Source organism: Talpa europaea, assembly GCF_964194135.1.
Source record: "Talpa europaea genome assembly, chromosome: 13".
Lineage (NCBI taxonomy): Eukaryota > Metazoa > Chordata > Mammalia > Eulipotyphla > Talpidae > Talpa > Talpa europaea.
Window position 1 is genome coordinate 33,728,665 of NC_140080.1, and position 12,641 is coordinate 33,741,305.

Genomic DNA, 12,641 nt, shown 5'->3' on the forward strand with positions numbered 1-12,641 from the left:
GCAGACACAGATAAATTGGAGAGTTTCTAGGTGTTGTTGGACAGAAGAATAGAAGACTCAGTGATTTTTTTTAAAGATTTATTCATTTATGCATACACACACAAACTGGGGTACAGGCCAGAAGTGTGTGTGTGGGGGGAGGTGAGAGGATTCACCAGAGACAGAATGGGGAACAGAACAGGCGAATCAACCGAAATTAACTGCTGAGGGGAGCAGCGGGCGAGCCAGGAGAGGTCTGCTACGCCATGTGGGTACCTCCCTGGCTGGGGATCGAACTCATGCAGCAGAGGCTGCGAATAGCTTCATAGGTTGCATCTTAACCCCTTGAGCCACTAGGGAGGCCAAGGTTTGTGTTTTTTGCAAACTGTCCACTTTGCATCATTAAACCATTTCATGAGCAAGGCCCCTGCCTGGCTTCTGCAGACCCAGTTATTTATTAGATCTTTGTTTGTCCAAGTGGGTGCCCTCAGGGTGTTGGTGACACCCCAAACAGTTCTGGTGTTTGGTGTTTGTATTTGATACAGAGTAAGGGGCAGTACAACCAAGGGGTGTTGGTCCTCAGATCCAGCCCAGAGACTTACTCCTGTTTATTTTCACAAAACGAAGAGAGGTCAGACCTGATTCCATTTTTGCCACAGACTGGGCATTTCTGGAGAACCTCAAAAAATGTCAAGCTACCCTTACAAATGCTCTCAGGCTAGGGTGGGGCAGTTTGTGGCAAGCCAGTAGGGGAAGTGACCCGGTTGGCTCTGGTGTCAGCAGGCCTTGCTTTGTGTTGTGCTGCTTGTGGTGTGATTATAAATGCAGCCAGCCTGAAGGCCCCTGACCTCAGAACCCAGGACTGCACCATCCCAGGAGTCTGCGCACGCCTCTCCAAGATGAAGCTGCCAGGCCAGGAGGAGCTTGATGTTTCCAGTGCTCAAGAAAATGTGCCCATGGGAGAGCTGGGTGGCAGTGCTGGCTCTGGCCTCAGCCCTGATGTCCCCTCCGACACAGACAGCAGGAAACTGGGGGCACCCAAGGATCCTCTGCTCTTCATTCAGCTGAATGAGCTTCTGGGTTGGCCTCAGACACCAGAGTGGAGACAGACAGGCAGGTGAGTGGGATCCAGGCCAGTTTTAGGGAGCTTCTCCCCTTCCCCAGTTGGGGCTGCCTCTATGATCCCTAATTCCTTCAGTGAGGGGGTGTTCTCACTCTTAATCAGGAGCTCCTTTATATGCCCCTATTTTAGGCCTCACCCTCCATAATGCTTAGCTTCTCTATAGCTAGTTTTTTTTTTTTTTTATAGAGGCATGTTTTATTTATTTATTTGTTCGTTTGTTTTGTTTATACATGCACTGGGTACAGTCAGAGGCGCGGGAGGGTGAGAGAATTCACCAGAGCCAGAGCAGGGAGCAGAGCAGGCAGAAGGACCGAAGCACACCGCTGAGGGGAGCAGCGGGCGGCAGGAGAGGTCCGCGCGCCATGTGGGACCCTCCTTCGGTGGCCGGGGAGCAGCCGGGGATCGAACCCGCGCCGCAGAGGCCGTGGGCAGCCTCGCAACCCAGCGCTCAACCGCTGCGCCACCGGGGAGGCCCTCTATAGCTAGTTTTGAGTTATCTGTTACCCCAACATGAGGGATAACTGCCTGGGAAGGGGCACCACAGGGCCCACAACTGCTTCCATTATCCTACCTCCCTGGCTCTCCTGTGTTTCTGCTCCTGGATCCAGGAGAGAGGCCCCCAGTAACACTGTGCACTCCTCTCCACTGCAGATGGGTGCTGTTTGAAGAGAAACTAGAGGTGGGTTCAGGCCGATGGAGCGCTCCCCATGTACCAACCCTGGCACTGCCCAGCCTCCAGAAGCTTCGCAGCCTATTGACCAAGGGCCTTGTACTGCTCGACTGTCCAGCTCGGAGCCTCCCGGAGCTTGTGGGTATGCTGGGGCCCTTTGCAGGGAGGACTTGAGTAGCTCATCATTTCCCTAAGATTTCCCCCCAAAGTCCTGGAATTTTCCAGAATCCACCCCACCCCACCTGGGAGTTATCCAACCCTATGACCAGGGAAGAAAATAGAATGGAGGGACAAGTTCAACAACCTCTGAGTTCCGACACTACCAGCAGGTGGAGGGAACAGGACAGAGGGGACAGGGGAAGAGCTGGGAGGCAGAGAACTCTCAGGAAGCGTTGAAGTCCCACCTCTATTCTCCAGAGCAAGTGACCAGAGTGGAGTCGCTGAGTCCAGAGCTGAGAGGGCAGCTGCAGGCCTTGCTGCTGCAGAGACCCCAGCACGTCATCCAGGCCCCAGGCCCCAGGACCTGTTGGGGTGAGAGGCCCCTCTCCGGACCTAGGACCAAAGACCCTGGGGCAGGAGGGTCTTGGCTCTGTCCTGCACTTTCCTGGACCAGGAGTGGCCTGGCCTCAGCTCAGACCTTTTCTCATGGGCGTGAGGATGAATGGGGGGTGGAAGTGGCACAGTGAGGGGCGAATCACAGCAGGGGGTTGAACACAGCAGCCAGAGTTCAATGAAGAGGAGTTCTTGGTAGATACAGCTCATTTAATTTTCACCCACACCCCTTGAGGTAGTAGCACAACGATCCCCATTTTAGTGAAGAGAAAACTGAATTTCAGAGAGGGAGGGGGATGTCCCAGCCTTCACAGCTTGTCAGCGGCAAAGCCTTCAGGGAGCCTGGTGGATACACCTTCAAAGCCTGTGTTCCCCATCGCTGCATGATCCTGTTTTGAAGGGCCTGCCCAGCCCAGAGAGGCTTCTCCTGATGAGGAAGCTCCCCTGAAGGAGCAGGTTTGTGGCCCTTCCCTGGGCAGGACAGGAAAGGGATGAGGGGTTAACAGAGGCCTACCCCCTCACCTCTAACTAGTGTCTCCTTGAACCCCCATCCAGTGTCAGAACCCTCTACGACAGAAGCTGCCACCCGGGGCTGAAGCGGGGGCTGTGCTTGCAGGAGAGCTGGGCTTCCTGGTACAGCCACTGGGGGCCTTTGTGCGACTGCAGGAGCCAATAGTGCTGGGACCCCTCACTGAGGTGCCCCTCCCAAGCAGGTGAGGCTGCTCCGTGGGAGTCAGGGACCCTGGGGCCCAGAAGAAAGGCCCCTACTGGGCAGGGAATTGGGTGGTCTCCAGCTGCTGTAGCCTGGGGCTGGGGGTGGGGGTGGGGATGGTGCTCAGGAGCCTGGGGAGGAAGAGTGGCAGCGGTCAGTGTATGGAGCAGGTGTGCATTTGAATATCTGAGGCTGATAGGAAGGTCAGAGGCCAGAGTGGCCCTCTGGGGTAGCACCCACTGACACTTTCTGGGACCTGGTTCTGTCACCAGGTTTTTCTGTCTCCTCCTTGGCCCCCCCACACTAGGAAGGGGCTACCATGAGATGGGCCGGGCAGCAGCTGTCCTCCTGAGCGACTGGGTGAGATGGGCGGTGTGCACATGTGACCAGATTTGTATTTGTAACTGAGGAAACAATGAAACAGTGTAGCTTTCTGTCCCTGAGTATAAGGACTAAAGTTTCTGTGGTTACCTTGGTATCCCTTATGAGCTCCCAGCTTCCTTTGTGAATGCATTTGTGAATGAATGTATGTGAATGGCTTGTCTAAGTGACTTGTGTGTGTCTAGTTTTGAGATCGTGAAAATGCATCTCAGGGTCCAGATGTGCATTTACTGCCCTGTCTCCAGCAATTCCAGGGGTCAGCTCGTCGGGCCAGCAACGTTCATGACCTTCTGGCAGCCCTGGATGCCTTCCTAGAGGAGGTGACAGTGCTTCCTCCAGGTCGGTGGGACCCAACAGCTCGGATTCCCCCGCCTAGATGTCTGCCCCCTCAGTACAAAAGGTATCTAGATCCTCCCCTCCAGGCCTTGGATCCAGTTCTACAGTTGAGAAGGGGCAGGGTGCAGGAAAGGACAGACTTACCTTCGCATCTGGAGTCCCCCTGCAGTGACATGAGCAGCCGCTAGGGGGCAGCGCGTCACAAACTTCGGGTCCGAGTAGCCAACAGGTCGGGGATCTTCAGCCAAATTAGTTTCCCCTTCTGATCAGGCTCCCCTCGCGACCGCAGGAGGTCAAGGGCACCTCTGCCAGGCATGGGGCCCTGGCTGAGGGCAGGCACGACCCTGGGCCGCAAGCACCCAGCCCAGAGTTGCAGCGGACCGGCAGGTAAGGCGAGCTGTGGTGGGAGCGGGGTAGGGGATCTGGTGGGGGAGGAGACACTGGGGCACTGTGCGTGGGCTCACCCCGGGCTGGGGGCATGGGTGTGGGAATCTGGATCACTGACGACCCACGGTGGGGAGGCTTTTTGGGGGCCTCATCCAGGATGTACGCCGGAAGGCCTCCTGGTACCCAAGCGACTTCTTGGACGCCCTGCACCCCCAGTGCATCTCTGCCGTACTCTACATTTACCTGGCCACAGTAACTAATGCCATCACCTTCGGGGGGCTGCTGGGAGAAGCCACGGAGGGTGCTCAGGTGCGTGGGGCTGTGTGACCCCAGCAGGCAGGGTTTTGCATTCCACCACCCAGCCTCCTCCCTGTTCTCCCTTTCCTGGGATGATGGGTGGGCTGAAGCTTCTGTTAGGTGCTAAGGATCCTATAGTGAACCCCTGTCCATTCACTTCTAGGGAGTGCTAGAAAGTTTCCTGGGCACCGCGGTGGCTGGAGCTGCCTTCTGCCTGATGGCCGGCCAGCCCCTCACCATCCTCAGCAGCACGGGACCAGTGCTTGTCTTTGAACGCCTGCTCTTCGCCTTCAGCAAGTAGGAGAACACACTTGCTGACCAGCCACTCACTAGCCATGCTCGGCCTGGTCCTGTGGGTCAACAGCAGAGGGGGCGATCTGCCAGTTGGGCTCCAGAGCTTCTGGGGGGCGGGGGGAGTTAATCCTGCAGAACAGCCCTGCCAAGCCTTTGCCTCTTTCACCCCCAGAGATTACAGCCTGGACTACCTGCCCTTCCGCCTCTGGGTGGGCATCTGGGTGGCCACCTTTTGCCTGGCACTGGTGGCCACGGAGGCCAGTGTGCTGGTGCGTTATTTCACCCGCTTCACGGAGGAAGGCTTCTGTGCCCTCATCAGTCTCATCTTCATCTATGACGCCATGGGTAAAATGCTCAGCTTGACCCGGGCCTACCCCATCCAGAGGTCTGGATCCCCTGCCTACGGCTGCCTCTGCCAGTACCCAGATCCAGGAGGTGGGTGAGGGAACTAGGTGCAAGGAGGGAGGCTTAGTGGGGGCGGGGTTATCCCTTTGCTGTTCACTCTGGTTAAGTTCAGCAAAATGCCGAGTACTTACTCACCTAATAAGCAGAAGTACTCTGGTTCTCAATCAGTCGAGACATAAGACCACAGAGGAGGTGGAACATCTTTATTTCTGACAATGCTGACACAAGAATATGGCTTCCCACTGACTCACCTGGTAGAGAGGAGCTGGAGGGTTACTCTTACGAACATCCCTCCACATGGGAAGAGGTGTTCTCGCCAGTGTGCTAGACCCTATGCTAGGCATGGACACGGCCAGTTCTGGGGGCTCAGCCACCCAGCAAACATTTACTGGGCATGTGCCCTGTCCAGTCCTGTGCTGGCCACCAGGGACACAGATAGTGAAGGGCTGGGAAGGCGTAAGGGCAGGAGGCAATAAACCAAGAATCGCAGACAAATGAGCCAGAATGAAGAACTGCCTGGTTCAACTGGCCCTGTGAGATTAGGCTCCTGAAGGGCTAGAGAAGCTTTCCAGGGGAGGGGCATACCCCTGAATCCTTGTCTCCTTCCCAGGAAATGAGTCTCATTGGATAAGGCCAAGGCCAAAAGACAGAGATGACATCTTGAGCATGGTGAGGGCCTGCTTCTTGGAGGGCCTGGGAAAGAAAGGGTGAAGGCCAAAGTAGTGGCCTTTCCACCCTGTGGGCAAGGAAAGCCATCCAATTTCACCAAGGTCTGGCCATTGGCTGAGGCTGGTGCCCTATGATCCTGGGCCCTTGGTGTCTCTGTGGTCCCCCTACCCTTGAGGGGGGTCCAGGAGAGCAGGGTGCTTATTCTGCTGCCCACAAACCCATCCCCGACTGCCCCTCCACATAGGACCTAGGCCTGGTCAACGTATCCTTGCTGCCCCCATCTGAGTGTGCCCGGCGGGGAGGCCGCCCTCGTGGCCCTGGCTGTCATACAGTCCCAGACATCACCTTCTTCTCTCTGCTCCTCTTCCTTACCTCCTTCCTCTTTGCCATGGCCCTCAAGCACGCTAAGACCAGTCGCTTCTTCCCTTCCATGGTAAGTGTCAGCTTTCTTCCTGTCAGAGGATTGGCTCTCGGCCTTGGGTCCTGTTTGTGGAAGGGAAAGGGTCAGGAGGAGGAGGCGGGTGGCCGTCCTGAACCTGGCTGAGTGTCCACTGTGTGGCTAGGTGCGCAAGGGACTCAGTGACTTCTCCTCAGTCCTGGCCATTCTGCTGGGCTGTGGCCTTGACGCCTTCCTGGGCCTGGCCACGCCGAAGCTCATGGTCCCCAGAGAGTTCAAGGTGAGTGCTGGGAGTGCAGAGCTGAGGGAAAAGCAGGGCCAGCAGACAGGAGCCTGGAGGAAGGAAATGCATAGATGCCATGTTTCTCCTCTAAGCTTCCAATTCCTTGCTCATAAAATAGAAAGAGTAGAATAAAGGCCTCACAGAGAGGATTAATGAGGTGCCGCTCCAGACACAAAGTGAGCGAAGAATCCACAGAAGCTATTATTATAGGGAAGGGGCTCAGAGGATGGTCCTGACCATCCAGCCTGGGTTTGCATTCCAGTTCTGCCACTTCCCAGCTGTGTGGCCTTAGGCAAGTTAACCCACATTTCTGAGCCTTGATTTCTTCATCTATAAATGTAAGTAATGCATAATAGTTCCTATCCCATAAGTCGTTCTGAGGTTCACAGATCATAGTGCCAAGTACTTATCATGGTGCCCGGGGCTGGCACATACCAAGACCTCATAAATGTTAACAATTGTTACAGGTTCTCCCTATCCTTGGTATGGCCCTACCCACCCCACTACTCCCCAATCTCTTCCTTGCACCCCTAGTTGCCAGGTCTGATCCCACAAAGCTGGAGCTCCCTGTCCAGAGGGATGGTACACTGGATAAAGCTTAGCCCTGACTTAGCACCTAGACTTTGTACATTTGGAGCTCTCCTTTCCAGTATCCCCCCAAACGGGAGGGGGTCTTCCAACTGGGGCAGCCTCAGAAGCACAGAACAGAGGCAACACCTGGGCCCCCTCCTCCACACAGACGCTTGTAATCAGAGCAGACGCAGACACACCCAGCCCTGCCCCTGCCTCAGATGAGGCAGGTCTGAGCCTGAGTCGCCCCACCCTAGGGGGTGCTAGGGAGGAGGGCTCTGTGCACCCAGACAGCGAGCACAGGCCTGATCTACCATGTTTCCTCTTGCAGGGGGGAGGGGCTCTGAGAAATAAAGTACAGAACACCTGGCTCCAGCCCACCCTCAGGCTTATCCCCTTCTGCCCTTTTTGAAGTAGCTGAGATGCTTTGAACCAGCTGGGTGCGCAGGCCCACGTCTCCCACCTAGCAGCCAGTGTCTTCCGGTGGTGGGGGAGGGGGCTTGTGGCAGAATGCCAAGGCTGAGGGGTGTGGGCCAGGTTCTCTTAGGAGACCCTCTCCAACCTGTCCATGGATCCTCCTTCCCCAGCCCACTCTCCCTGGGCGTGGCTGGCTGGTGTCGCCTTTTGGAGCTAACCCCTGGTGGCTGAGTGTGGCAGCCGCCCTGCCCGCTCTGCTGCTGTCCATCCTCATCTTCATGGACCAGCAGATCACAGCGGTCATTCTCAACCACACCGAGTATAGGCTTCGGGTAAGGCTTGTGGGCAAGACTCTAGGCCCCTTGACCAAGGGACAGCAGCTCCCAGGGGCTGGATGGGGGGCGGTCAAAGTTCCTCTTGCCCCACGCCAAAGGACAGAAGGCCCAGGCCTGCGCTAGCTGCATCCTGCAGCCCCACCTCAACCCGCAGAAAGGAGCTGGCTTCCACCTGGACCTCTTTTGTGTGGCTGTGCTGTTGCTGCTGACCTCAGCGCTTGGGCTGCCCTGGTATGTCTCGGCCACCGTCATCTCCCTGGCACACATGGACAGTCTTCGGAAGGAGAGCAGAGCCTGTGCCCCAGGGGAGCCCCCCAGCTTTCTGGGCATCAGGTGAGGCCTGTATTCAGGAGACTGGAGTGGGAAGTGGGCAGCAAGTTGGGGTAGAGGGTACAAGGGAGAGTTACGTGGGAAGCTTAAATTATAAGCTGGTCTCTTTGGAGGGTTCTATCTCACTGCCCCATGAGCACTGCAGGAGCTGAATGGGTAAGAAGCTTCTGGGCCCTGAGGCGGGCGAGTCACATCTTCCCCTCTCCTTCAGCCAGGGCTGAGCGAGGGTGAAGTGCCACCTAATAATCCCCGCTCAAAGCATCAGCACCTCATTGAAGTTACAAAGGAGTCATCATAGAAATGTTTCCACAATCACATTGTGGAAAGTACGTGAACTCAGATTTATAAACTGAAATAAAAGTCTGTATAGTAGTGTAAAAATTGCTAATTTTCCATCAAAGTAAAAAACAAACACAAAGAGCAACTATAAGCTTGAGTGTACAGCGAGGCCTGGGATCCGATCCTCATGTTTAAGTGCCCTGCTGTGTCTACAGTTTTGCACACCAAGCTAAGACCCCTCCCTGCCAGGTGACTGTTGGGGGATCCTTCCACTTCCCTCCAGCCAGTTGAACCCCAGGGTTCTCCCAGACTATGGCTAACTCCTCCCTCTCCCCACAGGGAGCAGAGGCTGACAGGCCTGGTGGTGTTCATCCTCACTGGAGTCTCGCTCTTCCTGGCACCTGTGCTCAAGGTACCTTTGTGAGACGGGCCAGTGTTAGGGTCAGGGCCATGGTGATAAACAGCAAGAGCTGACACTGGCTGATCACAGACTGCGTGCCAGGTCCCGGGCAGGCTTTCTCCACTCGTGGTCTCAACGAACCCTCACATTAACTGTGAGGGGCATCTGTCCGTTATAAAGGAAGAAACCAAGAGCGCTAGTTTCTCAGATCTGAGAACCCAAACTCTTACCTAGTGGGCTTTCTACCCAGCAGGCAGGGTGGAGGCACTGCCCACCCCCTCGCTCCAGCCTCTCAACAAGCGGTTGAGTACGAGCATCACACCCCAGAGACACTTGGAAGCAAAACCCCTTCACTTCTCCCTCACCAGATGTTTAGAGAACACCTGCTGTGTGCCAGGCTCTGCTGGGCACCTGGGGGAAGTGGAGGTGTGGGAAGGGAGGAGTAGTGAGAAGAATAAGGAACCAAGTCCCTGCTGGCAACACACACACACACACACACACACGCACGCATGCACACACACATGCACATGCACACACGTGCATAAACAAAACTTAAGTAACAGGTAATAGCAGAGGTTCAACGAGCCAAGACAGCAGAGCCGGGAAGGAGAGCGTGGAGAGCTGGAGCACGCGCCCCTGGCAGGACAACAAGGGGTTAGGGGAGGGAAAGGCTGGGTGAGAGTGGAGTAGCTGACAGAGCCAGATGGACCGGATCAGCCACTTACTGGCTCGGTGACTCTCATTCAGCAGATATTTACTGAGCATAAACCATGCCCAAGCACTGTGCCAGGGACTGGGGATACAGTGTGATCAAAGGAGATCATCCACATCCTTGTAGTCCGGTGAGAGGAGACAGATTAAAAAAATAGGATAATCTCAGATAGTGACAACTGCTATGAAAAAAAAGAAGAGAGTGAGATGGTGAAGAGCACCAGGGGTCTACTTTCCAGTGGATGGCGAGGGGCGGCCTTTCTGGAGTGTCCTGAGATGAGTAGTGAGGAAGAAGTGAGGGAAGAGCATTTCAAATGGAGGGAATAGCAAAGCAAAAGGCCTTGCTAGGGGTGGAACTAAACCTGGGCATGTGGAAAGAGGGAACGGAGGCCAGTTGAGAGGAAACAGCAGAGATAGATAAGATTGGCGAGGTGGGTCTGGTAATGGGCAAGTCACTTAGTCTCTGAAATTCAATTTCCCCATCTCTAAAATGGAGCCAATCATAGAATTTAACTCATGTGACAGATGTGATGGATGAGAGTAGCCATGCAAAGTGGAAAAGGAACAGCAAGATCTGGGTGGGCATTTGGGCTGGCAGAGGTAAACTCCATTACCAGTTCTCCACTTTTTTCCCACCAGTTCATCCCGATGCCTGTGCTCTATGGCATCTTCCTTTACATGGGGGTGGCAGCAATTAGCAGCATCCAGGTGAGCCCATTAAAACTACCAAGGAACTCCACTCCTTGTCTTCTGTCCTACTGGTACCTCCTGTCTGCACCTGCCATTTCCTTTTGTCCTCTTCCTGCCTCTCCAGGGCACAGGCATTCTGCTCCATGCTCTGGCTGGGCAGAAGGCCAAGGGAGCCTTCCAGTACCTCCCCACACCCCGTGTTGGGCTTGGTTAGCTAACAGTGACACCCCCCCCCCCGAGACTTGAATACACTGCCTCCCTCCTGCTCTGTTCCTCCAGTTCACAAAGAGGGTGCAGCTATTATTGATGCCAGCAAAACACCAGCCAGATCTCCTGTTCTTACGGCATGTGCGTCTGGGCAGGGTCCACCTCTTCACAGCCATCCAACTTGCCTGCCTGGGTCTGCTTTGGATAATCAAGTCTACTCCTGCAGCCATCGTCTTCCCCCTCATGGTGACTTGGGCCAGGGTTGATGGTATCCTGGAGGGCTTGGGAGACTCTGAGTGTGAGAGGGTGCACTAGGCCTTCAGAAGAGGAAGAATTTCCCCTCTCTCACTTGCCCTGGCTTTGCTGGTTGGAAATTGTAGGGCAAAGAAAGATAACTGAAGGATGCCTGCAGATGGGCTAGCTCCAGGATACCGGATCCAACTTTTTACTCAACCTCTTTGGGCTGATCAACACAAGTAGGGTTATATAACCCAGAAGAAAAGTGAGGCCCTGGGAGAGGCAATGCTGACATTTTCCTTACTCAGTGAGGTGATAACACACCTTGTTCTTACTCACTAAGGAAGTTAAGAGCCATAGGCTTTGCAGTAGGACTGATCTGGTTACCACATCCCAGCTGTGTGACCTCTGAGATAATACTAAAGGCCTCAGTTTCCTTCTCTGTACAATGGGAATAATTATTATATCTACCTCATAGGAATGTGCAGGCATCCAGGGAAACAATACACAATACCTAGCATGTAGGACGTGCTTGGTAAGTCTTACCATTGTTCATGCAGCTGCTGCTATAGCCCTGGGCTTTGTTTCTATCCTTGCAGTTGCTGGGCCTCATGGGGGTTCGAAAGGCACTGGAGTGGGTCTTCTCACCACAGGAACTCCTCTGGCTGGATGAGCTGATGCCAGAGGAGAGGAGCATCCCTGAGAAGGGGCTGGAGCCAGAAAACTCATTCAGTGGAAGTGACAGTGAAGATGTGAGCTCCAGGATGGGCCCTCTCAGAATGGGGTAGGGGTGGGGAGCACGCACTTGCTCTGTTGTCCCTCAAGTCAAATATCTCTATTAAGTCTGGAGATCTGATGAATACAATCACTCCCCTTAGGTCTGTACTGACATAGGTACCCTGAAAGGGTGTGGGAAATCTTTCTTCCTAGGCCAGGGTCCCTGGTTTATGAGCCCATGGCGATGGAAAGGGATGGGGACCAGCTCTACTGGGCTGTCTGTCTCAACCCTGATCTTTGTCTCAATGTGTGTCTTTGGTCTCTGGGTCCATTTCTCTCTGCTGTATCTCTGTTTCTTTCTGTTTATTCCCAACTCATCTTGGGATCTTTGCTGTACAGTCGGAGCTGATGTATCAGCCAAAGGCTCCAGAAATCAACATCTCTGTGAATTAGCTGGAATAGGAGTCTGGGCGTGGAGACCTGGGGAAACTGAACATGAGGTGAGTGTGTGAGAGAAGCATCCCTGGTGCTAAGGGTGGGAAAGTGGGGTTTCAGGCCTTGGAAACCTCCAATGTGCTGACCACACTGTTTTCTTTTCAAGCTCCAGTCCCTCCTGACCCGGAGACTGGGGGAGGGAGGGTAAGAAAGGTCTCTCAAGTGGCAGAAGCAAGAAAGCAAGGGTACCTGCAGCACGGAAGTCTGGCCGGTAGAGGGAGCCCAAGCTCACATCAAACTGGATGTGGTTCGGAGGAGCGGCGCAGAAGAGAGCCGGGCTCTCCCCTCTGCTGCAGAGAACCACGCGCCAGACTCGCGGAGGGATTCTGTCACTTGCGCTCTCTACCATGCCTTTATTTTACTCATCTATTTATCAAAACATTTTCTAAGTACTTATGGAGTATCTAGATGCTAGACAGTCTTCATGGTCCCCGACCTCAGGAAGCTTAACTTCCAGGGCAAGACAGTCAATAACAGTTAAGAGTTAGGCTAAGGAAGTACATAAGCGGTGGGAGCAGAGAGACCTTTAAAGTCCTTCTTGCAGAGGAGTGAAGGTGGGGTGCTGGGGGAAGGCTTCCAAGAGGAAGTGGTCCATAATTTGAGATCTGAAGAATGAATAGAAGCTAGTCAGGATAAGATGGAGGGGGGGAACTGTTCTAAGGCAGAGGGTGCCTTAATAAGCTGAACTCTCTTTTGGGCCAAGGAACACCATCCTCTCCAAGCCTCTGCAAGTCGGAGAGTCCAACAGCCCTCACCACTCGGCAAGTC

General features: G+C 54.5%; 1 protein-coding gene across 1 annotated transcript; it reads left to right on the forward strand.

Moving 5' to 3' along the window:
- Positions 1–849: 849 nt before the first annotated feature.
- Positions 850–11,831, forward strand: SLC4A9 (solute carrier family 4 member 9; the record flags this gene model as incomplete). Its single annotated transcript, XM_084252291.1, has 21 exons — positions 850–1,096; positions 1,754–1,914; positions 2,190–2,303; positions 2,725–2,780; positions 2,880–3,037; positions 3,309–3,396; positions 3,663–3,817; positions 4,024–4,140; positions 4,275–4,449; positions 4,601–4,734; positions 4,904–5,166; positions 5,747–5,796; positions 6,050–6,238; positions 6,369–6,482; positions 7,643–7,804; positions 7,962–8,140; positions 8,756–8,828; positions 10,167–10,235; positions 10,497–10,670; positions 11,261–11,413; positions 11,778–11,831. Exons 1-21 carry the CDS (start codon positions 879–881, stop codon positions 11,829–11,831), a joined length of 2,856 nt encoding a protein of 951 aa, XP_084108417.1. The 5' UTR covers positions 850–878.
- Positions 11,832–12,641: the final 810 nt, after the last annotated feature.